Source organism: Epinephelus fuscoguttatus, linkage group LG2 (assembly GCF_011397635.1).
Source record: "Epinephelus fuscoguttatus linkage group LG2, E.fuscoguttatus.final_Chr_v1".
Lineage (NCBI taxonomy): Eukaryota > Metazoa > Chordata > Actinopteri > Perciformes > Serranidae > Epinephelus > Epinephelus fuscoguttatus.
The window spans coordinates 21,458,050-21,484,861 of record NC_064753.1 but is presented as its reverse complement, the minus strand read 5'-3'; the positions used below and the strand labels follow the sequence as shown (position 1 = coordinate 21,484,861).

Genomic DNA, 26,812 nt, shown 5'->3' with positions numbered 1-26,812 from the left:
AAAACAGACCTCCTATTGTCAGAGTGTGATTGTGTTGAATGAGAAGCATGACTGCGAGTGGTCTAATGAAAATACATAAATAATGTATGTTTTTCATGGTGTGTTGTGTTTTGTGTATTGTATGTACCTTTGCTGCTCTTGGGAGGAGCCAGAGACAGATGTCGACTGAGTTGGACAATAAAATCAATATATTCTAATCTGATATGATCCATCAAAGAGAGTTTGCTCTCTCAATCAGTTTTACTGGTATATTAATGCTGTGGAGCGGCTCTGACATCACTGGATTTCGGTTTTAATGGCTGCTGCTCTAGCGGCAGATGAGATAATTCTTTGTGATATCGCTCACCTAAGGCCATGGATCTTAATGAGGCTGCATTATAACAGTATTACCTCTTTCCAAATTAAAATGGGAAAGTAACACAATGAGCATTTATCTTCCACCCTGTGGCCTTTGGCTGTAGACACGTATGAGGACTCAGGCACACACGGGTCCTGTCATGTAAACACACATGCGCGCGCACACACACACACACACACACACACACACACACACACACACACACACACATGCACACTCTCACAAAGAGTAACAAGGTTTCATTGAAAGGGAAAAATATTCTGATAATGACATAAATGGATAAACTTCAGGAGTGTAACTGAATCCTCTGGCTGAGAGTCCTGTCTGATGGATTATGTTATCAGTTATTGGATTATTGGCTTTGGATGGCTCATTTTTTAGTAGTGACGAGTGTGCGTGTGTTTGTGTGTGTGTGTAAGCTCATGTGTGCATGTCTTTGTACTGACGATACAGTGCCTCCTTCTTCTCTCACACTTTCTCACCCTGTTAACTTTATCTCTGACAGCATCAGCAGCTCTGCTTGATGAGACCAATTACCAGGAATAATATATATCAACTACACAGACATGGACACACACACACACACACATGCACATATACACACTTCTTTATCTCCTGTGGCATAGAGTCACTATAGTTGCAGTCAGTGGAGTAGTCAGCTAGCTGACCATGAGCTGACAGCCTGTGGTTGTCACAACAGAAGGAAACATACTCGTGTTGATGTGTAACTTAAGACTCTCTCGTATATACACAGACCTGAAATGTAAAAAAGAGAAGGGGTTGTTCAAGTGCGCTGTGGTTGTGGTAGATGTAACACACAGAGCCATCACAGAGCCATTATGACTGATGAAGTCTGATTTGTTAACTAAAAGAAATGAACTTGCAAATCACTTAAATCAAAGTAAATGTGTTGCTTTAAATAAGTTGTTTTCATACTGTTTGCAGAGTTTACCAGGTTCTTCAGCATTTCTTTAACAGTATTTTGAGGGTTTATCTGGAATAGTCTGAACATTGTGCTTCAGGCAACCTTAAAAGGTTTAATTTCAACCCCATATAAACACCACTATGATAATATGAACCATTTTTGACACTAAATACAATCTTTTTTGTTGAGCGTCTTCACAATTTCTTCTCTACTTTTGGAACATGTTTTTGACAAATCATGAAATGCATCTTTGTTTTGACAGTAAGTCTAGATGCTTCAGGAAACATTGAGGGAGAACAATGTAAAATTACAGTGTAGCTGACAACCGCCCCTCCATGCTATCTCTGAACAAATCTGAACACATTTCTCTACCCCGCATCACACGAGTCAGGCTTTTGATGTCCTCTGTTTCTGTGTAAATGTTCGCGGTGTGATTGTTAGGTGTGACATATGGCTTTGTTTAGGTGTGTGTTTGATCTCAAACTCCTGACAGCGAGAGCAGGTGTGTGTGTGTGTATGTTTGGGGCGGGGGGAATCATCATTTTGTGGCTCAGAGGGACAGATCTGGAGGCTTAGTGTGCACATGCATGTTCAGACACTGAAACACACACACATACACACCTATTAACACAAAGCACTTTTTCCTCCTGGGAGCCTTTTTTGATGATGTTCTTTTTGATATATCCATCTTCTTCTCTTCACCCTTCACCTATTTTGTCTTCCTGTCTGTCTCTTCCAGGTAAATCCTACACCATGATTGGCCGTGATGACTCCCTGCAGACTCTGGGTATAATCCCATGTGCCATCTCCTGGCTGTTTAAGCTCATCAATGAGAGGAAGGAGAAGACAGGAGCACGGTTCTCTGTTCGTGTCTCTGCAGTCGAGGTCAGTGTTAATGGATAGATCTAAACAGGAGTCATTACTACTAACCTGCAGTCTTGAATATGAGTTTCAGGTGAGGTATTACTGAGGGCACAATGTAACACTTCACATGGCAATGAGCTAAAATCACAACAATTTGGTGTGATTTATGTGACACTGATCAAAATCACGGATATAGCAATCCCATTACATCCAGAAATCTTGTCTTATAGGAAACATAACAAATCAGAGTTACAGAGAAGCCATTAATATAGCTCTTACTGTTTCCAGAAAGTCTATTGCATTAACTTAGAAGTCAGATTCCTTCCTTTCTATATCAAAATGGATATCAGAAATTACTAATCATACGGACTTAGAGAAAATCATGTATATCCTCAAAAACAGGTATGTAGTATTATCATTTTCTTGAAGTTTTTTTTTTAGGCATTTTGCCTTTACTTAATAATACACGCTGAAATTAGACAAGAAAAGTGAGACAGAGAGAGGAGGTTTGACATGCTGAAAAGGGCCTGGGCTGGAATTTAACCCGGGCTACTGCAGTAAGGACTGAGCCTTTTGGTACCTGCTCTACCAGATGAGCTACTGGGTCATCCCACAGATATATATCATTAAGAATCTTGCAGCCTTTTATTGAATACATGGTAATATTACCTCCATCAACTGTAGACCCGCTGAACTGAACTGGTTTCAGTCATAGATTGTATAAAATAGTAGACATAGCTACCGTGACATCACCCATTGGTTTGTGAACTCTCGTTTCGAAGCCTCGAGTTTGGCATTTCAGCAGTCATCATCTTGGTTATTCAGAGCCAGAAGTTACTGTATTTTTACGAAAGGGTGAAACTGTGTAGGAGTGAGGGGTGGATCTGACTGTAGCAACTCCTCGTAGACAGCCTGTCACTCAAAGCAGCCCCTACCTCAACTATGCATTACTGTAAGACTTAAAATATAAGCGGGTGAGTTATAAAAAAAAAAATCATGTCTCATCATGAATATTGAAATTAGCTAAAGAGATCAAAAACATTTATTGTTCAGGGCTGTTAACATGTTTATTTCTGTTGTAAAGTTGGGCATTTAAACACGGGTCTTTGGGGAATTACTCAGTTTTGGAGTCAGCCTCATGTGGCCATTCGAGGAACTGCAGTTTTTGGCACTTCTTCCCTGCATCATTTTTCAACATTGGAGGTTTCTGCCTGGTTCCAGTGTAGGCCAGTGATAATTTTCAGGTACAGTGGGTGAGGTATCAAGTTTCTCATGATATAAGATTTTTGTTTTTTGTGTAATTGTCCTTATTATTTACATAAATATTATCATTCTTCTTATTATTATTGTCTCCTGTTTTCCTATTTTCCGTTCCACATGTATTGTATTATTGAGTGTTAAGCCGGAATAGGTTATACTGTTTTTGCATATTTAAAAACATTACAAAACACAACCATAACAGGTGCCATTACTGATACAGGCATTTGGGAAAGGGGGTCACTCACAGTCTCTTTCAGTAGTAGTGGCCTTAACTGTAGGGCTAGCAGTGTCATATTTGACATCAGTCGTCTACGACTGCAATATTTTTAACCATCGACTTGCCATCACAGGAAATGACTTCCCTCTGATAAGGTTTTAATAAAGGCTGGACTCTTCCTTTAAGATTGGTCTGACCAGAGTTAGTCACAGAACAATTTAGGAAAAGATTTTGTCAGAAAATAAAAAACAATGTTGTCACTACTAGTTTTGTGTGTGTGTGTGTGTGTGTGTGTGTGTGTGTGTGTGTGTGTGTGATTGTAGGTTTGGGGAAAAGAGGAGAACCTAAAGGACCTGCTGTCTGAAGTAGCTACGGGTAGCTTACAGGATGGACAGTCACCTGGAGTCTACCTGTGTGAGGACCCCATCTGTGGCATGCAGGTACACACAAACACACACCAATACATGCACACATTTCAACATAGCCGACAGTGGCATTTGTTTATATAATGTGGCTGCTGCAGATTAAATCCTAAAGCGTGTATGAACAGCCTCAGGCCTTATATCAATATGCTTTACCTTTGTTTTCTTAGCCTCAGGCAGTTCTCTGTTGTCTTTGCTACTGGGGGATATCCACACTTGCTGATGCACACACTCACCTTGGAGCAGCAGATACAATATGAGAGCTTTAGTTTGCTATTAGAGTACCCCTTCTCCCAAAGTAAATCAGGCGGATTTTAACACCAGGTTTACTGCATCTGACTGGCTAAGTCAGAACAGAACAGTGCCAAGTGAAAATGAATTAATGGAACAAACTAAAAATGGGGAAAAAATATATATATTTGTCTGTTTATATTCAAGCTTTTCCTTTAATTGAGTTTGGTTAAAGATCCAGTGTGTAGGATTTAGGGAGATTTATTGATAGAAACTGAATATAATAGGTATGTTTTCTTTAGCGTTTAATGACCTGAAAATAAGAATTGGTGTGTTTTGTTACCTTAGGATGAATTGTTCATATTTATAAAGGAGCGGGTCCTCATTCTACAGTAGCCCAGAATGGACAAACCAAACACTAGAATGGATAGGGCCATTTGCGTTTCACATCCCCACCATAGTTAGAAGCCCTCCAAGATGAGCAGTGTTGGAAAAACACAGACTTTTTAACACAAAATTGCTTTATTCAATGATTTTACTGGTCTTTATTACCAGGTCTGTTTGTTTTGGAGAGGAAGAGACCTCTGTGGATAATTTGGCTCCTAGTAAACAACTTCCTGAGCAATGAACACTGAAGGAATTCCAACCGGGAGAAGTTTCAGCGACTTGCAATCTGCATTCCTCACCACTAGATGCCACTAAATCCCCCTAAGTCTTACACACTGGACCTTTAAAAGAACTTTTTTATAATTTACTGTTTGCTAAACGTAATGAGCATGATTCAGACAATAAAAGGCTACTTACATGATAATAAATCTGAGCAACATTATAATTATTGTTGTCATCATTGTTAATTATAAGGTCATAACTACATACCAGTCTGAATAGTGGGGGTGTGATGATACATCGATCTGGATTGATCTGTTGATTTAGTGGTTGACTATCCAATATGCAAAGTGAAAACATTTTGAAGTTCCCATAGTTCATATGTGTCACCATTTCCATCTATGCACCTCCTTCCTAAACAATCAAACAGTGCTAGCAGCCAAGCACCAGGCTATTAACGATAAGCAGCCAATAAAAGACAATGAGGATATTTGCTGATATAGTCTCATATTGATTTCAGGCTCCTGAATTGAATTGAATCCAAATGTATCATGTCAGTCTTCTTGATATTAGCAAGTGTTGTATTATGTCCAACGGATTGCTATGATGTTGTGATGAAACTTGTGATTCACACCCCTACTGAATAGTGTGTAGAAAAATGCCAAAAACAACTGAGTGACACAGAATGAAGTAGTGTGTGTGTATGTGTGTGTGGCTGCAGTTTAATGTTTATAGGATTAGAGGGTCTGATACAAGAACATCTGTGTAATCCTTAACTAATCTGACATAATCTCATCAGTAATGATATCCTGCAGTATACCACAGACACACACACACGCACACACGCACACACACACACACACACACACACACCCTCTCTCTTACTCACCTCTCCTTCCCTCTATCTCTGTCTCCCATACCTGCAGGCAAATTAGAAAATGCTTTATTTGAATATGCCAGTCACTCCCGTACACGCAGAATCCTCGCAGCATTATCAGTGTTAGCACACTTCTTGTTGGGTAAACGGAGCCCCCTCAGCTAAGATTAAATGGTATCGTCTCTCTTATCTGGCTCTCGGTCCTTCTTTATATTCACAGAATTTTTTTTCTCCTCCCAACACATTTTCCAGCTCCAGAACCAGTCTGAACTACGTGCTCCGACCCCAGAGAAGGCAGCCTGGTTTCTGGATGCAGCCATAGCAGCTCGCCACAGTAGCCAACGTCCCAACACCACCGAAGAAGAACACAGGAACTCACACATGCTGTTTACATTACACATATACCAGTATCGCATGGAAAAGACAGGCAAAGGAGGGAGTAAGTGCTGTTTACTCTCACAGTCTGTCATCACTGCTATTATTCATGCTACTTATTATAATCAATACTTATCAACAACAAATTACTGTTGCAGCTGGTTCTACTGCTGCAGATATTAGCACTACTGTTATCATATCAGACAATACCTCCTGTGGGTCTTACATCTGAGGATTATAGTAGAATAAAAGCAGCTACAAACATGCTTTTTACTTTTGCAAGACAAAGCAAGGAGTGTGTGCACACAGTAATGATAGATCAGTGTCTTTACCTATAGTCACTATGGATAAATAGGAAGTTCAAGCATCGTCCTGACAGAGTTGTGCACAAACCTGTCACGGTGTGTATGATCCTGATATAGATTCTTTGTTTAAATTAATTCACAGTCGTGTCACACATGCACTCATGTCTTTGTCAATAACTGAGTGAGGATGTAGAGGTAGTGTGAGTTTCTTTGTGTGTTTGACAAAACAAGACTGATGTCTGACCAAAATATCACTGATAACAAAGTCAAGACTCATTCAGGTGCATGGACAAGTGAGAGAATAAAGCAGAAATGGCTGTGAATGTGTATACACTATTTAATGTAGGCAGTGATGATGTTTGTGAATAACAAATGACTAATGTGGGAACACACATCATTTCGCAGCATATCTTCACCCTTGTTTGGCTCACATAATTAAGATTTTTCACTGTTTTAACCTTTAAAAAACTAGATTTACCATTACATTGCTATAGAATTTAGAAAAACCACTCAATCTTTGGTCATGTTATAATGGTACACAGTGTTAATTGGTAATGGTAATGATTCTTTTATTAAATTGTTAAATGATCTATGTATATACTGAGGGGCACATTCAAGACTTTCATACTCCCTATCTGGTCTATACTGTAGGCCGTCTTGTATCCTTCCCCCTTACCATCCTCTTCCCTGCTCCATTTTTGACACATTTTCCTCACTCTGCTAGTGTCAGGCGGTCGCAGTCGCCTCCACCTGCTGGACCTCGGCAGCTGTGATGTCAAAGTACTTGGAGGAGGAGGAAGCGGAGGAGGAGGAGGAGGTGGGAAAAGCAGGGAGAACTCTTCGCACAGCTCGGCCCCTCTGTGCCTTTCTCTATCAGCCCTTGGCAATGTGATCCTGGCCCTGGTCAATGGAAGCAAGCACATCCCATACAAGTAAGGTGGTGTGTGTGAGTGTATGTATGTGTGAGGAGGGTAGAGGAGAAAAGAAATGAGCTCATATAATTTAAATAAAGTACAGAGAAGAAACTGAGACAGAAAACAAAGACACAAGGGGTTCAGTCAACAACTTAGAGAAAGAAATATGGAAAGAGATGAAGGGCAAAAAGAGGAGGAAAGCAGGATGTGTTGGAGCTCGAGAGAAAAGCAGGCAAGATATCTCTTAAGTTGCTTCAGGTTTTGCAGACTACATGTTATGAACAACAACAGCTGCTGTTACATATTCATCATATTCATTTAGCTGGTTAACTGACTGGCAATGAGAGCAAAGGAGCGAGAGGAGAGATGGGGAGATAACACAGGCAGCAACTGTAGCCACATGAAAGAAAATAAAAATACACATAACAGGGAAAATCCCCATTGCTGTGGCAATGTTTAGTATGCCCGGGCAGTATACAGTACAGGCCAAAAGTTTGGACACACCTTCTCATTCAATGCGTTTTCTTTATTTTCATGACTATTTACATTGTAGATTCTCACTGAAGGCATCAAAACTATGAATGAACACATGTGGAGTTATGTACTTAACAAAAAAAGGTGAAATAACTGAAAACATGTTTTATATTCTAGTTTCTTCAAAATAGCCACCCTTTGCTCTGATTACTGCTTTGCACACTCTTGGCATTCTCTCCATGAGCTTCAAGAGGTAGTCACCTGAAATGGTTTTCCAACAGTCTTGAAGGAGTTCCCAGAGGTGTTTAGCACTTGTTGGCCCCTTTGCCTTCACTCTGCAGTCCAGCTCACCCCAAACCATCTCCAACTGGGTTCAGGTCCGGTGACTGTGGAGGCCAGGTCATCTGCCGCAGCACTCCATCACTCTCCTTCTTGGTCAAATAGCCCTTACACAGCCTGGAGGTGTGTTTGGGGTCATTGTCCTGTTGAAAAATAAATGATCGTCCAACTAAACGCAAACCGGATGGGATGGCTTGTCGCTGCAGGATGCTGTGGTAGCCATGCTGGTTCAGTGTGCCTTCAATTTTGAATAAATCCTCAACAGTGTCACCAGCAAAACACCCCACACCATCACACCTCCTCCTCCATGCTTCACAGTGGGAACCAGGCATGTGGAATCCATCTGTTCACCTTTTCTGTCTCACAAAGACACGGCGGTTGGAACCAAAGATCTCAAATTTGGACTCATCAGACCAAAGCACAGATTTCCACTGGTCTAATGTCCATTCCTTGTGTTTCTTGGCCCAAACAAATCTCTTCTGCTTGTTGCCTCTCCTTAGCAGTGGTTTCCTAGCAGCTATTTGACCATGAAGGCCTGATTCGTGCAGTCTCCTCTTAACAGTTGTTCTAGAGATGGGTCTGCTGCTAGAACTCTGTGTGGCATTCATCTGGTCTCTGATCTGAGCTGCTGTTAACTTGCGATTTCTGAGGCTGGTGACTCGGATGAACTTATCCTCAGAAGCAGAGGTGACTCTTGGTCTTCCTTTCCTGGGTCGGTCCTCATGTGTGCCAGTTTCGTTGTAGCACTTGATGGTTTTTGCGACTCCACTTGGGGACACATTTAAAGTTTTTGCAATTTTCCGGACTGACTGACCTTCATTTCTTAAAGTAATGATGGCCACTCGTTTTTCTTTAGTTAGCTGATTGGTTCTTGCCATAATATGAATTTTAACAGTTGTCCAATAGGGCTGTCGGCTGTGTATTAACCTGACTTCTGCACAACACAACTGATGGCCCAACCCCATTGATAAAGCAAGAAATTCCACTAATTAACCTGATAAGGCACACCTGTGAAGTGGAAACCATTTCAGGTGACTACCTCTTGAAGCTCATGGAGAGAATGCCAAGAGTGTGCAAAGCAGTAATCAGAGCAAAGGGTGGCTATTTTGAAGAAACTAGAATATAAAACATGTTTTCAGTTATTTCACCATTTTTGTTAAGTACATAACTCCACATGTGTTCATTCATAGTTTTGATGCCTTCAGTGAGAATCTACAATGTAAATAGTCATGAAAATAAAGAAAATGCATTGAATGAGAAGGTGTGTCCAAACTTTTGGCCTGTACTGTACATTATGTGAGGTAGATGGATCAAACTGTAATGTCCTCATTTTACCTTTCCCTCCATTTGAGTCCTCTTTTCTGCCCTCCTTCCCTCTTGCTCTTCCACTTCTCCTTAAGGGCTTTGTAGCTCTATGCCTCTTGCTGGGTTAATTTAATCACCAGCTTTTGCATTTACATTGCAAAACAACCTGCTACCTAACGCTAGAGCTGCAAGCAAAGCTGTGCTGCTGAGTCTGGTTTGGCACTGGTGACTCAGACTGTTGGCGGAGTGTGAGAGGATTTGGACTGGCTTAGCAACGTATGCCGTGTTACTGCCATGTCTCTAGAACCATGATCAACATAACCAACACCAAAATGGCTGCTCTGTACTTGCACAATGTAGTGTGATGTAAATCCATTTGACGAACTTCATGTCTGTTTACTTCCTGTCAGCTCTACAATAACGTTTCCTTAGTGAACACAGTGCTTTTTGTCCTAATGTTACTTCACGCTTCACAGGTAGCTTGCATGTACTGTAAACAGTATTTACCATTTGTTTTTGTTTTTTTATATAGTGTTTCATGATCATTTTCATTATCACCTCTTCAGTAGCCATTAGCGGTGCTCCCTACTGTTGGTCACTCAGTGTAGCACCAACATTCACCTTATTTTCAGAGCTTAGCTAACATTAGGTCGCTATGGTTCTCTTTTACACTCAGTGCTTCAAAGAGTTGCCAAAGATATTAAAGTGACTGACATACACTGTCTTGCAAAAGCAAAGAGTAAAGCTGAGTAAAGCTGAGTAAAGCAGATCGCTCTCTTCATGAATTTGGCAGTGCTTTTCTTCATTTTATTAGCTAGCTAGCCTAGGTGACCGGCTAACCTCACTATTAAAATGATCAAAAACACTATAAATGAACGGTAAATACTTTTAACAATATAAATGAAAAGTGAACTAACTAACTTAGGGATGAAAAAGCATATTTTAGTCTCTAAGGATGTAGACCAAGATAACGTTACTGTGGAGTTGACAGGGAGTAAACAGACATGAAGTTTGTAAATGAGCCCGGTCTCACTCAAGTACTTGAAATCCCAGCACTTGGGCAGTGACTTGTGGCGTCAGAAACCAATGAAAAAAGGCGTCCTTTAACATCAGCATGATACACGGCTGGTTGCGGTTATACTTTAATGACACCCGGCGGCATCAGGGGGAAACACAGCGGGATAAAGTTAAGGCACCGAAAGTCCGACGGGGGTGTGCAGGAACCTGACCACTCGCTTTTGTTGCCTAAACCTAACCAGGTGTTTTTATGGGCACCAGAATGTCCCAGAACGTCAACAACCAACACAGCCAGGGTACATTGCATGTCGTATGTGGACGTGGAAAATCAGTTACGTGTCACACTGTGTTGTGCAAGTAGAGAAAGAAGCACGAGCTAACGTGGATATCAGTGGAGACAGGTGGAGTTTGTCATTGCAGTCAGCAGGATATACAAGAAAAGTTAGTTGTTGGTAGTTAACTGTTGATTAAAATATCTGGTGATGGTGTTGATGAACCAAAGTGATGAACCAACCAAATGACCAACTGACTAAGTGATGCGTATACATTCTTTTCTGTGATGTGACGATATTGGAAGCAATCACAAAACCAAAATATGCAAGAATTCAAGAATTCTGCTACATTAACATCATCATGTGAATCTGTTTACATGGACATGAAAAATCTGGTTATGAACATATTCTGGATATGTTTACATGAGCACAGAGAAATTGGGTTATTCATGTTCTCTGTCAACATGGTGCACCTGGATTGTTTACAGAATGAAACCAATGGGAGATAAAAGCGACAGGAAATATTAAACACACACTGTATATTTACTGCCACTTTACAACTTACTGTAACCATTTCTTCTCTGCTCCGATCACCAACACCTGTCTGCTCTGAGCTCATCCATCGTTCCTCTCTTTCTCTGTTTCTCTCAGCCCCACACACACACACACACACACACACACACACACACGCTACGTACTGAGCTAAAAGTGGCTGCATTACTCTCACAACACTGTCTCCACTTTGGTCAATGTCAGCCTGTCACTGTCATTACTGCCACATAGTAGAGGAGAGCAGTGGATGAAGATACGCAGCCTCTTTCATAACAGAAAGACAAAACTCCTTTTCTCCATTGCTCTACAAGTGAGGCACTTCACTGCTGCCATTGTTTTTTCTGTTAATGTCACTTGGCTGTGCGTGTGCAGGTGGTCAGCGACACTTAATAACTAGGTTAAAGTGTAGACAACAGTATCCTTTTGGGATACTCCAGTAAGCGTATTCTGGTTTCTTATGAATATAATAAGGGCTTATCCAGGTTTCTGAAAACAGGCTATGGTGTTAACATTCTCAAACACATAAATGGGAGACTCCAAAAACCTGATCAAAAACAGGTTATTTATGTCCATACACTATCTGGCGGAGCTGTCTCTCAGTGCTTCATTACTTTTGGGATAGGGTCCCATCATGTTCTTATAATCCCGGTCCTGCTCCAGCACTGTTGCTAGGTAACTGGTGATTCTATGTCAATGATCACTAGATACCGTCATGTGTTTGCAGCTTCCCAGTTCAAGAAAAAGGGGCAGCCAGTGGTCTGTTACCACAAAATCAACACGTTGGCTCTTTCCCAGACATGAATCCAATCTCCAGACAGACGTTTCAGCCACAACACGCTCATATAGATTTAGAGGCTCTTCTCACATCCACTAAACATCAACCTTTCTCATCAGGGACTCTTTACAGCTCCTTGTCCAAAAATCAGACCACCTCCATCTGGTTTGCTGTGTCTGTCTCCTGGCAAAGTCCCCTTTATACAGCTCCCTAAATGTTTCCATTGACACCCCCTCTCCTGTACTGTCTGGAGTGTCTCTGTCACACAAGAAACTCCAGGGACACAGTCATTTGTTCTACTCCAATATCCTGTTCGACCACTGCGAATGTTAAAGGGAAGGTTTCACAGCTTTATGTGGATGTTCAGACAGTATGAATCCGCTTACGTCTGGAACCTCCCGTCTACAACGGCTTGAGACGAGCCCTCGTTGAGGACTTGGCTCAGATTCCAGTGTTACTCTCTTATCCTGAAGCCTCCCTAAGAAATCTGATCCTGTTTTGATTCGGCAGTGGGAACCTCTTGCGACCACATGCCTTTGCTGACGTCGGCCCCAGCACGATTTGAGCCCTGGACCTTCCGCATGGAAGATGAGTGCTAGTTTTAGTGATAAATGTAGCAAACTGAAGCAATAAATTCCTCCGTGCATGCCATATTGAACAGGAACACTGAGTTATTCTGTTCGTGAAACCGTGTGAGTGGTGCCTACATGTACCAGGATGCATTGCAGGCTCTCTTGCCATTGGGGACAGCATCTGACAAAAACGCTAGAATTAATTGCTGCAGAATGATTGAGTTTGTGTTGGCATCAGAGGGCAATGTGAGAAAAGGCCCCACCATTTGGTTTGCTCTCTGCAGTTCAGGTTCTGGAGGGTCCCTGCCATGTCCTCTTGCATGGCAGCTGCAGCCTCGTCCTCTCTCCACCGCATTTCAGCCGTGGAATAGCTGCTTGAATAAATGCAGCTGAATATCCGAATCAGCCAAAGCACTGTAAAATGAATCCTTGTCCATAACATCTTCTGCATTCACATTTTGAGATACAATTTTTGCTGGAAACGTAGATAGTTTGTAACACAAGTTGTAAGAAAACAAGGAAGTTAGGTTTCTGAGCAGCATTTAGAGCACGCCCCCTGGCTACCTGGAGGTGAAATGCAGCCTGTAGTTCTTCCAACATACAACTACGGTCACTGTCATGTCAAATGATGGCACTGGATGCATGGAACAACTCGTTTAGCACCTGCAAACTCAGCTATACACAGAAAAAGTGGTGAATTTTTATTTCAATATTAGCAGCATAAGCACAGACATTTTAGTGCAGTCTAAGAAAGTCTAGATTGTCTTAATTCATCACAGTTTTACATAAGTACAAGTCTGTTAGTGAGCAATGTGTTCACAATGTGGCATCTTCAGGTTGAGGCTCCTTAATAACAGCTTCTTGTAATAATGATGATCTAGAAATCTAGATACTGCTTTCATTACAGGCTACTTTAAATCGAAGAGAGCTTCATCATACATACAGCAGTCTTCTACACTGTAATAAATCTAGCACAGGCTGAGAGGTAAGATCTAATCCAGCGTCCCTAGCACTTGAATTAACATGCAAATGAATACTTCATGAGTCATGAATTTACCTACATTAATCTCAGGGAGAGAGATATAGACGGAGAGATAGACCGAGGCAGAGAGGAGAGAGTTTGTTGAAGCCCGAGGCGGCGAACAGAGAAAGAAGAAAAGAGAGGAGAGGAGCAGAGCATCGATGAGCGAGAGGAGGTCAAGATTGGAGTGTATACAGTGTACACTTGTGTGTCTGCGTGTGCATGTGAACGTACACATATGTGTGTGAGACATGCCTGCAGGCTGTGTTTTTAGAAAAGGGGGACAGCAGCGTGAGGTTTTGGGCCACAGTGTTGCTTTACTCACTGTCAGCGTGCAGGCCTCACATAACCCCCCCCCCCACACACACACACAAAAGGCTATGAATGATTGCAGTAGCCCACCCAGGAGAAAGTCTTTTCTTAAACACACAGCCTACTTTTAGTCTCCCATCTGCTAGTATAATCTCTCTGGGAGATAGATCATCTCCCAATATTAGACTACATAATATCCAGAGTGCTTCTTTTAAGACTGTGTTAGCTTTAGCCTGGAATAGCAGCCTTTCTAGCAGCATTAACTTTGTGTTTTGGGTCTTTTAGCTTTATATATATGCATATCTTAGCATTGTGTTTCATCATTTTTACAGACTTTTTAGTCACATTAGACTGTGACCACGATGAGCTATTAATAATCCTTTGTCAGATGTCAGACATGAGTGGGCGTCTGTTTGAAAATCGACCAGTTTTGTCACATGTTTGAGTGACTGTGTGCATTTCCAACGTGTCTTTAGCGCTCAACATCTCAGTGTATGTGTGTTACTAGGGACAGCAAGCTGACCATGTTGCTAAGGGAGTCGCTAGGCAACATGAACTGCCGGACCACCATGATTGCTCACATCTCTGCCTCACCCAGAGATTTCTCAGAAACCCTTTCCACCATCCAGATTGCTTCCCGCGTCCTCCGCATGAAAAAGAAGAAAACTAAAGTCACAGTGGTGAGTTTTAATCAAACCTTAATGCTTCATCAAAACTGGGATTTAATTTCTCTTAATCTCATAAAACTAAAACTTTGGGTACATTAAGTTCAAGATGAAGACATGTGCATACACTGGTAAGATGGCTTGAACATATGGACAGGTAACTATTGTTAATCAGTGTCAGTCTTGATTTTAACACTGGAGTTCATGTGCATTTTATCACCTTTCCATCACATGTATCAAATGTGATGCTGACACCCTTTCTCACCTTTCACTTCTCTTGCTTATTTGTTTCAAAATTGTTCAGGAGAAGGAAAAGGGGTGAGGGCTTCAGAGCTTTAAACATAAGAATAAACCTGAAGTCAGTAGGTACCTTAAAGTGCCAGTCTGTGATAGAAATAGGAATACTTGAATTAAAGTTCTTACCTTAAATGTGTTACTCGTCTAAGGTGCATATCCAGGATCTGTGTGGATGTCATCCTTTCCTCCATCTTCTCCATCTTTCCCACCTCTCTCCAATGTGAACTGTCAATTAAAGGCAAAAAAAAAAAAAATCACGCTCTGCAAATCTAAAAAGGGAATATTTTCTCTCTCACCACCTACTCTGCCTCCTCCTTGCCTGCCTCTATCCCTCCTCAGCAATACACATCCAGCTCCTCTGGAGGAGAGAGCTCCTGCGAGGAGGGTCGCATGCGTCGCCCGACCCATCTGCGACCTTTTCATCACCGCGGGGACAACGACTCCGACCTTCCGTTGTTGCGACTGTCCAGCGACCCTGACGAGTATTCGAGCAGCGAGCAGTCATGTGACACCGTGATCTATGTCGGCCCAAACGGGGCTGCGGTGTCAGATAGAGAGCTGACGGACAATGAGGGACCGCCAGAGTTTGTACCAATTATTCCCGCTTTGCTTCGAGGTAAAACACCAGAGCAGCATCAGAGTCAGAGTCAGGCAGCTGGAGCACAGAACAAGGTAATTTGAATATAATTACATTTAGAGTTTAGACAGTCAGCTTTGATCAGGAAGGAAGGAGGAACTTAAGGCTCTGTGATTTCTGCTCCAACAGGTGCAGTCTCAGCCAGAGGACCAGCCCAGTGGCCCTTCTCAGCCCCTGCCTCAGCCCTCTCAGTCACTGCTTGGGCAGCCGTTGGCCCCTGTGCCAGAGGAAGGAGCTGAGTGCCTGAAGTGCAACACCTTTGCTGAGCTGCAGGAGAGACTGGACTGCATTGATGGCAGCGAGGAGGTGATGAAAGTTTTCTGTCCTACTTTTTCTAAATAGAGATGGTGTATTGAAAGTCTGACAGCTTTGACAAGTTCAACATTCTATTCAAATGGAAAAAAAGTATTTTGTTTGAATCTGCTTGATATTTTCTGTATCTGCATAACCTTGCTTGCTGTCACAGCTTTTTTGTGATGGCAATTTTCTGTCCCTTTCAATTATGTTACAAAAAACTGCATTTGAAAAGGCATGACTTTATTATTGTTAAGATATTATGTAAGGTACCTTGTTCTTTGCATGTTGCTGATGCAGGTCTTTATGTTAGCAGCCCAAGTGATCTTGTTTACTCTCATCCACCACCTGTGAAGTTCTCTTTCCTACATAAGTGTTAACATAAGTGGAGAGCATTTCCTTTGTCAACAGTCAAGTCAGACTATCTTATATTGCATTCATCATCCTGTCCCTTTGTTCAGGTGGCAAAGTTTCCCTTTGAAGAGGTTCCAGTGAGCAAACAAAGTGCCAAACAAGAGCCATGTCCATCGTCTGCAGTCCCAACCTCAGCTCCCTCAGCTCCTGGCTCTGCCACAGAAACCAAAACAGGTAAATTCATTATTATATTTACTCTATATCAATGATGTATCTCAGTGACGTTTACTTTTGGAACCCAAATGATTCGTGACAAAAAACACACCTTTAAGGCTCCCGGAGACAAATGTGACAAGTCAAGTTTCATCCATTTCTGTAACCTTTAGTCTGGGATTTCAAAAATGTTTCTCTGCCCAACATCCCACAGGTTTTGCATGTGCTGTAGGAGGTGCAGTGCAGATCTCCTCCTCGGCAGTAGCAACCTCAAGGAGGAGGACCAATGACCAGCAGCTGCAGGATATCAAAGAAGTGGTTGAAGAGGCAGAGCTGGCCCAGACGATGATCCACAACCTGGCTCAGAGTTCTGGTTCCCCGATAGTGACTAGTGCCAGGAGCGTAACAGGAAGCAGCAGCAGCATCACCTCTAACCCCCTGCACAGGGCCAAGAGCTCCCAACTGCATGACAGGTTAGGACAGGTCTAACTATGAGTACTATTTACGGTAGTTGTTGCTGTAAGCTTTTGAAAAGTATTTAACTTTAATTGACAAGATGTCTCCTTTACTGTCTCTCTATACAGCCGTGAGAGTCTGAATGTGGGCAGTAACACTGACGGGAAGGCACGCCCATTAGGATCACCTCGCCTTGGCATTGCCAGCCTGACCAAAACCTCGGACTACAGGTAGAGTAAACATATGCTGTATGCATGGACAATAATGTTGAGTGATTTGGAAGATGTCTAAAAACTTTAATATTAAATAATAACACAAAAATCAGTTCTTGCTGATGTTTCAAACCACAAGCAGCAACAAAGGACCTTAATGTGTAAGAACAAAGAAAAAGACAACAGCACCAAAGACCAGCTCCATAATGGTTGCTCCTTGTTGCTCCTCAGGCCTCCGTCCTCCCCGTCCCAGCGGTGTAAAGTGTACACACAGAAGGGCGTGATGCCGGCAACACCCCCTCTGTCTTCACACACTCTGGCTCAAGACGGCCAGGCCACAGACGCTCTCACCTCAGACAGTATGCATCTTTCTACATGTTTATGCTGAATACTGTATTAGTACTGCTTTAGTCTTACTGATGTCTAAACTGTCTATACGTGCATCTCCCTCCTGCAGGTAATGTTATTGCTGTTCATGTCAACACCTTCACCAGGAGATAATAGAGTCTACATAAATGCCTTAAGGCAAATTAAATATGGTCACACACTGAGTCACCTGAGCACAACACATTTTATCAGTATAATAACCAGTGGTTCCAAATTGGCATCATAGTGTGACGCCTATTTCCTTGTATTCTGCTCTTGGAAAACAAAATGAATTTCAACGCCAAATGTGTGTTTCTAATTCTGCAGACAGTTTGGCTGCAGACAGCGGCCGATCCTCCACAGAGTCCCTGCTGTCCAGAACTTCTCCAGTGGGCATGAGCCCACAAGTTCGGGAGCCAACTCAGTCTCTTTCTGCCAGCTTGGGATCAGCTGAGACACTCTGTGATGACGACGTCCCACCAATACCCCTGGACACACACAGAGATGGTGAGTTCCAGTAAAAAAAAAAAATATATATATATATATTTTTTTTTTACAAGGAGAGAGGGCATGAGATGCAAAAATAAATCATATGAGTCATATGGAAGATTCAGAGGGAATTAGCATGACAAACATGAACAGCTTGGAAAGAAACAAATGTGGTAGCCTTGTTCTCAGACTTTCCTCCACTTGCAGCCTCAGGACGGGTAGTGTCTTCAGGTACAGTTGGACCTCTCTTGCTCAGGGAGGATGAACTGGTGTACACTGTGGCTTCTGGATGTGAGGAGGACCTTGATGTTACGGCTCTCATGGACACTCAGGGCCTGACCTGTCCCACAAGCATCATCAGTTTCAAAAGCGAGTGTTGCTCCACCGCCCTCGCCTCAGGCTCTCAATCCGTCTGCATCATCAGCGGTACTGCTGAGGATGGAGCTGTTGGGGATTATCACATACCTGCAGGCCCTGCAACAACCTCAGGGGTTACGGACGTTGTTGCCATGGCAGAGGTTGGTGTGACTGACTTGCTTTGCCTTTACAGCGACTAAGATCACTTGGCATGTTGAAATGTGTCCTAAATTGAAGCTAATGAGCTGAATTAAGCCTTAGGAGCTGAAGACAGAACATTACCCACCTTAACAGAGGCCATAGGATAGAGTTGTGAGGCCAACATGGCTGCGAGTGAACTCTAATGAGAAATTCTGGGTGCATTCGAATCACCTACTTTTTCCTTTTACTTCTAGAAGGTACTGCAGCTGCCCTTAAAAAGTATGTGCTGTTGCATGCAGTATGCAAACAATCGGGACATACTACTTTCTCATAACACTATGTTCTGAACTTTGAACCTCTTGATATTATATCCGTTACCTTGGAGATAAAACAAATGGCACTTACCGAGTTTGCCAGAGACAGATAGATCAACGAGGAGAGCTCTGCTGTTGTAACTGCGATCTATGCAGGTTAACTTTAAAGATTAACAGCACAGATTGTAGATGGTGGTCATCAGTTACTTGAATGTACTGTCATCTGTCATTGAGACTTCTGTCAGCTGTCAATCAGCTGTCAAACACTTGTCAAGCTGTCATCTGTTTGCAGCTCAGTTGATGTGATATATCGTCTGCTGCACAGAGGATTGTGGGTCGGAATAGCTGGCTTACTGCAATATCAGACAGGATGTAGAAGAACATCCTGGTATTTTTGGCAGACTGCCTCTCTCCATAGTATGGTAGTATGGGTACTGGAAAGCACAGTCCGTCTCAACTGAGTGGCTGATGGACACAGTGAGTCCATTATGGGGTTCTATAAACCATTCAGTCAATCGTCAGGTAATCAAAAGTAGATTTAAATTTTTTCAATGCTTTATAGAATCAGGATGCATACAGTTAGTTTGCCAAATGTATTATTTAATTTCTTCAGTCATACTTCATTTGACATGATAATCTTTAGCTGCCAGAATGTTAATAAAGTCTGATGAAGATGGCAGCCTTTTCCTACAACTTGACCAGAGCCTAAATATTACATTATGTGCATCCTGTTTTTTTTGGATTTCAAGACGCTATACCCAACTGCATTGTGTCCTGTTGTAGGTGGCCATGGCCAAGCTGCGGATAGAGGGTGAAGCATTAGCCACGGTGATGTCTAACTGTGATTCACCAGTCTCCTCTTGGATGAGTGATCTGAGCATGGGCAGTGAAGCTGACCAGTCCCTCCACAGCTTCAGTCAGTCCCAGAGCCAGCAAGGGGAGGCCCTGGCTGAACCTGAACCCAACCAGAGCCTTCCGTTTGGAGCAGAGGGGCTGGGGGGTTATGAAAGCTGTGGCAGCCCAAGAAGAGGGAGTCTGGAAGGAGAGGTGGTGCTGTCAGAAAACGGGAGTGATAAGACAACTCCAACCAAAGACAGGCTGAGGAAACTGCCTCCCTCCATGGCTAAAACTAACATCCAAATTCTAGCAGGACCTGGTAACCTCTCTCCTTCAAGACCACCATCAGTGTGCACCCATGTGTGGCCGTCAAACCCATGGTTATACAGGAGCCAACCATCCTCTCTTCACCTACCAAGACCGGCTTAATAAAAGACCCGAGCAAATTTAATGCACCATTTTTAGCTTCAATTTCCAGTGAGATGAGCTTTGAAGACCCCTGGCTGAAGCGCGGCATGGAGGAGGGGAGGTCCAGGGAGCTTGTGTGTGAAGTAAAGCCAGAGAAGAGGGACATAGAGCATTCAAAGAGCCAGGCTGGAGCTGGGACCGGAGACCTCCGGAGCTTCTGCAGGGATGGTAAGCAGGGCTGGACTGGGGTTATAATTCAGGCTGGGAATCCAAAGTCAGCCGACACATTCACAGACCACCTACAGTATACGATAACCGCTATGCTGAGATATTTAACTGTTTGTGCCACTAACATATCTGCCATTGTTTTACCTCACACAAACACTGCCTTATAAAAGTGTCTGCAGTTTCAAAAGTTAGTCAACTGCACTTCCATAATTACGGCTACAAAAATGAATGGATGCATGGCATCCCATGCTGTTATGCTAACATTACAGTGGTTACCGAAAATGAGCTGGACAAAGTTGTCACTCATCTCATGATAGTGATGTGTTTTCCTATGCTGTGACAAGAGGGTGTTGATGAATCATGAAGTTGTCAGATTTTACTCATGTAGCATGGCTAGTTAGCTAGCTAGCATGCAAATTCCACTGTGCTATCATGTTACACTAGTGACAGAAAATGGGAGATACAGTAATACAGGACTGTCTGTATGTCAGCACCTACTAATTTTGAAGGGGTAGCAGCAAGTGGGGAAACACCAACATTCACATCATCAGTCACTCTGCCCAGTGGTGGAACTTCATCACTCACCTCTGCGTTCCAGCCAAACACTCACACTCATGGCCAACCAGCTGGTCAGTGACCAGTCTGGGTATGATAACAAGTAACAGTGAAATGTTGCTACAAAGTTAAAGATCTACAGGATTTGTGAATAAAATATATGTTCTTTCTTGTTTGCCCTTCTTCCATCCCCAGGTGGGGATCATGGCAGCTCTAGTTCAGGTGGTGAGGTTGCATCATCTCCAGATTCCTTTAAGAGAGTGGTGGATGGCTGTGAGATGGTCGCTGTTGTCGCCCAGGGAGAATGCCTGACTAGTATCTACAGCCCCGATATCCATCGAACTGCCAGTCTTCCTCGTGGCTGGCACCGTCTCAACCGCCATGACGGCTTGGACAATGGAATGGAGTACCGCAATCTTGGCGTCACCACTTCAACTCCCTGCAGTCCCCGTGCTACACTTGATCGCGGGGATCAACTGGAAAACAGGGCTTCTTCTCCCACAAGAAAGGAGGAATCCCACCTCTGCCACCAGTACGGAAGTCCAGCCTCGACCAGCGGAACAGGGCAGCCAGCCCTCTGCACCAACCCGGCCACGGAGTTCCACTACTGGGCGGCTCAGTAGATGATGCAGGGATCATCAGACAGCGAGGCTCCAGCATAGACAGCAGCAGACTATTCAGCGCCAAGTTGGAGCAACTTGCAAACAGAACCAACTCTCTGGGTCGGGTCCACAGCTCTCACAGTGGCTCCCACCACTATGACTGCTTCTCTCTGGAGAGGGGAGGGAGCCTGAGAGGGGGAGGAGGAGTGAGGGGGGACAGTACCATGCCTCGCACTGGGCGCAGCCTCACCCGAGCTGGATCTGTATCATCTCCTACTGGAAACACTGCCAACCCCAGTTTCAATACCAGTCCCGGTCCAAGCAGCGCTCCACAGTCACCAGCCAAAACCAGTGGCCAGTCAAAGATCTCAGCAGTCAGTAAGCTACTGATGACCAGCAGTCCCAAATCCAGGAGTCTGTCTGCATCCAGCACCAAGACGCTGAGCTTCTCCACCAAGTCTTTGAGCCAAGCCTCAAGCCGCAGCTCCAGCCTTCCTCCCAACGGAAAGGTAGGAAGACATGACTGTACTGATTAGACAAAACTACATGAACCATCCAGTTTTAGAAGTGACTTTCAGACCTTCCTCTTTGTGCACTTTCAGTTTTACACAAAAAACACATTCATCACATTCAAGTTGTCATGATCCTCATTTCTTCATCCACCAACCTAAGCCATTTATCTGTGTCCTCAGCCCCAGAGTTCAGTCCAGGGCCCTCTGCAGCAGCAGCAGCAGCAGCAGGGACCGGCCCCTGGATCCTGGTCTACCCAGTCTTTGAGTCGCAGTCGAGGGGGAAGCCTGGCTGCCAAGCTGCCTCTCCGGGCTGTCAACGGTCGAATCTCAGAGCTCCTCCAGGGAAGTGCAGGCTCCCGTTCCAGAAGTCATGCCCAGGGAGGAGGCACAGAACCAGCAGAGGAGAGAGGAGTCGGAGGAGCAAGGTTAGTCAGTTTTACTTTATTTCATTTCCCATTTAAAGCATTTACTAGAACATCTTAAACAAAGACATTTAAACCAAGTGCAAGATTCACAGAGAACTTCATATAACTTGAGTTTTTACATGACGATAAATATGAGGCACAAGTAACAGTTTCTAAGAAGTCAACACAATTAATGTGTTATATAAGAATATCATCAATAACAGAGCTGGCGTAACAGTTTCCTGATGGAGAGAACCACAGAATGGCTGTGTTAAACATTAACAATAAGATAGAGCAAGAAAGTGCAGCCAAATGTGTTTTGAAACCATTTCAAATATTCAGTACTGATAAATATATATTTATGACAGCACTTCTACGGAGTAAGCTGCAATACTTGTTTCAAGTTAAGGGACTTTTTTTGTATGTTATTTCCTCTTTACTGCCAAGTATTAGCTTAAAAAGGCAGAACACCCATAACTGTTTATGGGTTAAACTGTTTTATCCAATTTTATGTTTTCAGTGGAGTGGGAGCTGGAGCAGGAAGTGGTGGTGGTGGTGGTGGTGGTGGAAGTAGCCTTGGAGAGGAGAGGGCAGCAGTGGTCCAAACACTACCCTCTCCCTATAGCAAGATCACAGCTCCCAGAAAACCACACCGCTGCAGTAGTGGCCATGCTAGTGACAACAGGTATAATCTTAAATTCATTAACAAATATTTAAAACAAAAACCTTTTTCGTGCCGCTTAAAACATTTATAATTCATATTCATAACTGCGATCTCATTCTGCCTCTAACAGCAGCGTACTGAGTGGTGAGCTCCCTCCGGCCATGGGGAAGACAGCCTTGTTTTACCACAGTGGAGGTAGCAGATGAGAGCATGCTGAGAGACAGCAGTGAGAACACAGGAAGTACCTCCTCAGCTCAGGACTCCCTCAGTGAGCATAGCTCAGCCACCACCTCCTCCAGACGGAGCTCCAAGAGCAGCAAGAAGAGCAGGAGCAACACAGGTCACTATGAAACACTTTTTAAAAAATTATCAGACTGCTTTAATAACCTTTCACTGACAAGATTGGGTTGGGGGTGGGGAATTTAAATGATGTAATTAGCCCTAATCAGAGGCTACAGCACCCTTTAATTTAGATATGACAGAGCTATTAGTGTGATCTAAATCAGTGGTTCCCAACTCGTGGGTCACAGTCCAAACGTGGGTCATGGGTACATTCTGAATGAACTGCAAGTGACCTGCAAATGTGTCAAAACATGCTTTATTTTAAAGCACAGCAAATTTTTTTAAGTGCCTGCAGTTCCCTGCTGTAGAGTGAGTGACTAACGGACAGCTACTTGACAGAGATAGCAATCTACTTTGACAATTAGGGTTGCAACAGTATGAGATTTTCACGGTACAATACTCAGAAATTATCGAGTTTGACAGTTTCATGGTATTACAGAATCAGAATGACCCTTAAAGGAATGAAAACAGAAAGGTTATTGTCGGTTGGACAAACATTTTATTACTATAATTTAAACTTAAAAAACATTTTATTAACGGAAGTAGGTGTAAAACGTCTCCATTTAGAAATTGACTAAAATAAAAGGGAGATTCCACGTCCAGTTGCATTTTTCGTTGATAAGCAAATGTACACAGTATGATAATCCTCAATTTTTCTTAAACCCTATTGATGAGCTGGCCAAATGCAAGTATGACTCTGAATGTATTAAACTGTGTGGACTTTGAACTAATGACTAAGGGGAAATCTGGACCCCGTGGCTTGACCAGTTGGAAACCACTGGTCTAAATAACACTGAAAGTCAGGAACCTACGAACAATTAACATCTTAATCAGTAAACACAACACCAAATGCAGTGTATCCTGTTCTGAATCTGTGTATGTGCTAAGTGTGCACACGAAGCTTTTAGAGCTGAAAATCACCTAATTCTTGTGTTATGACATCTGCAGAGGTGAAACCTTTCACAAGATGTGATCAGGGACTGCTAAAGCTTTAAAAATAGAAAGTAGAAAGCTATTAAATAACAATAGAGCTGATAAGATGATGAGAAAGACCGCTATGAGGTGAATCCACTGGAGAAAAAGCACACTGAAAAAGCAATGGACAGGTGAGGGACAAGTGAAGGAAGCTGTGGCTGCAGAAGGAGGTTGCAGGTAGGAAAGGTGACCCTGACCACCCATCTGTGAAATGGTAAAGGGAATCTGCTGGTGTGGGCTATAATGAATATATATTCACCAGAACAGCACACAGAGAGGCTGCTAATGTGCCCACCAAATTACACTCTATTGGTTAGCCACGAGGATGGATATGTGCATAAAATCAGATTGGACAGAGGCAGCTCTTCCTGGTGTGTCTCTGATTATTAATTTAAATTGGAGTAACCCTTTCTGTCCATGTGTGCAGGGTGCAGCTTTGCGTCCTGCAGCATAAAGTCTGGATTTATTCTCCTTTCCATTTTAACCACAACTGATTCTGCGCTTCAAGGAGAGCAGTCGCTGTCAAACTGTCACAGGAAGACAGAGAGGATTACTCTGTGTTTGTCGCACATGTTCAGGATGGATACAATAATTCAGTCCCGTTTCAGGCAGACAGAATATAAAAAGTAAGAGGAAGAAAGGACAGGTGTGCCACAGTCTGAAGCAATGCGTGAAGTTGGTGCAAGCGAAATTTTAATCACATCTCCAGCTGTGTCTCCCTTCGTGCTCGATTTCCATTAGATTGGATTCACTAACTCTTTTCAAATTTTATTCCATGTCTGCCACTCCTCATCTTTATTTCATTGATTCTTCTCCTACATTCATACAACTCTCTCCCCCTGCAGACCCTCATTTTCTCCCTGTCCTCTTATATTCCGCTTCCGTCTACGTAATGACATACTAATGTCTTTGCTTGACCTTTCTGTGCCACAGTGAGACCAAAAGTCACCTGCAGCCCAATCTGAAATCCATCGGTAAAAGAAAGGGGAAAAAAGAATTTTTTTCTTCCTTTACCTCTGGAGGCACTGCCTGTAGTTTTTCGACTAACGGAAGTGCAGGTGCTTCGGGATCGCTCAACCCCTTCACTTCTGGCGGTGCCCCCAGGGAATTGCCGTGTTGTTTACAAATATTTGGTGTAGTCGTCTATAAACACAATGATTGAACAAACATTACTATTTCTGTGTGCACGTTTTGTAATTATTAACATGGTTGTCGTAGATTAGCTGGGCTAACCGTTAGCTGTTAGCCCCGGTAGCGGTGTCTGTAGTAACTCAGTAACTCAATAAACGGTCCGTGAAAAAAATATTTTTTCCAGCGAATATCTTAGTTACAACATGATTGAGCTGGTAAAGCAGTTTTGTGTTGCTATGTGTGGTATTTATTCAGTTTTGGGAAATCACAATGTCTAGAAAGCATCAGTGGCTGCAACTGACAGGGACAGCTAACAGCAGCAGCAAAGCTAACATCAGGACGTCATCTGTTAAAAGCCTCCTGTTGTCGGATACGACATGAAATTACTCCAGTTAGCTCAATCATGTTATAACCATAGACTGTATAAAATAAGATAAACGAATACATTCCCCTAAGACATCCGCTGGAAAAAATATTTTTTTTCACGTTGACGAGACGGCGTTTTGGGTGGAGCGGTCGCCATGGTTGCGGAGCTTGCTGTTTCTGTAGGTACACATTTACTGGGGACACCTGCACGTCTCGGCCCTGCCCCCTCCATTGTGATTGGCTAAAGTGCAGCATCGTTCAAACTCAAAGCCCCCCCCACCCCCGTAGTCATCTTTCACACAGGGCTGCCCACAGACTCTACAATGTAAATTGCAGAATCTGTCTTGAGAGATTACCTGCAGCCTTATTAAAATAACCACATTCTCTCTTGTCCCTCTCGCGCACCGTATCTCTCAGTTCCTGGTCAGTCTTATGACTCTCATTCCTACATGACTGATAATTTCTGTGCAAGCGTAGTAGGTAGATTAAAGAGTGACCTGCTGCTCTCATCTGTGGGCTTTATGAAAGGAGAATAAACTTTTTATCTGGCGTCACACTCCATTATCCGTTCCTCATTCCCTTTCTGTGCCTTCAGTCACTCAGTACTTTTATTTGTCCTTTCCTTTCTGCCTCTCTCCAGTGAGTCATCCATATCATTCTCTTTCTTCTGCCAACCATGAACTCTTTCCTCAGCTGGCAATATTCTGCTTTTATATTCATTTCCTATCTTCCTGCTTTACCCTGAAAGATGCTTATTCTGATGCAAAGCAAATAGAAAGGTGAAAGAGTGGGGGTTCTCTGTTGAGTGCAGTGACACTGTACTGTATCTACTGTATAGCTGTGGACTGATGCGTGAACACATTGAGAGTTGAAAACGTGTTTTTTCTTGTGTTCGCTTTTTCTTCCTGAATGATTCTATGTGATCACTAAGCCGTGTGGGCCCACCAACGTGTGTCTTTTATTTTAAATTAAGGGTATAGTTTGACATTTTGAGAAATGT

At 43.1% G+C, this 26,812-nt stretch overlaps 1 protein-coding gene across 1 annotated transcript in view; it reads left to right on the top strand.

The window, feature by feature from the left end:
- Window positions 1–26,812, top strand: part of kif26ba (kinesin family member 26Ba) — a 212,748-nt gene that overhangs the window by 177,372 nt on the left and 8,564 nt on the right. Inside the window, 19 exon segments of the mRNA XM_049596076.1 lie at window positions 6,013–6,199; window positions 7,165–7,372; window positions 14,502–14,673; window positions 15,295–15,627; window positions 15,722–15,898; window positions 16,348–16,474; window positions 16,668–16,926; window positions 17,038–17,139; window positions 17,353–17,480; window positions 17,815–17,994; window positions 18,184–18,494; window positions 19,572–19,956; window positions 19,959–20,261; window positions 21,012–21,278; window positions 21,281–21,927; window positions 22,111–22,355; window positions 22,855–23,019; window positions 23,129–23,200; window positions 23,202–23,338. Coding sequence (XP_049452033.1) covers window positions 6,013–6,199; window positions 7,165–7,372; window positions 14,502–14,673; window positions 15,295–15,627; window positions 15,722–15,898; window positions 16,348–16,474; window positions 16,668–16,926; window positions 17,038–17,139; window positions 17,353–17,480; window positions 17,815–17,994; window positions 18,184–18,494; window positions 19,572–19,956; window positions 19,959–20,261; window positions 21,012–21,278; window positions 21,281–21,927; window positions 22,111–22,355; window positions 22,855–23,019; window positions 23,129–23,200; window positions 23,202–23,338 — 4,405 coding nt within the window.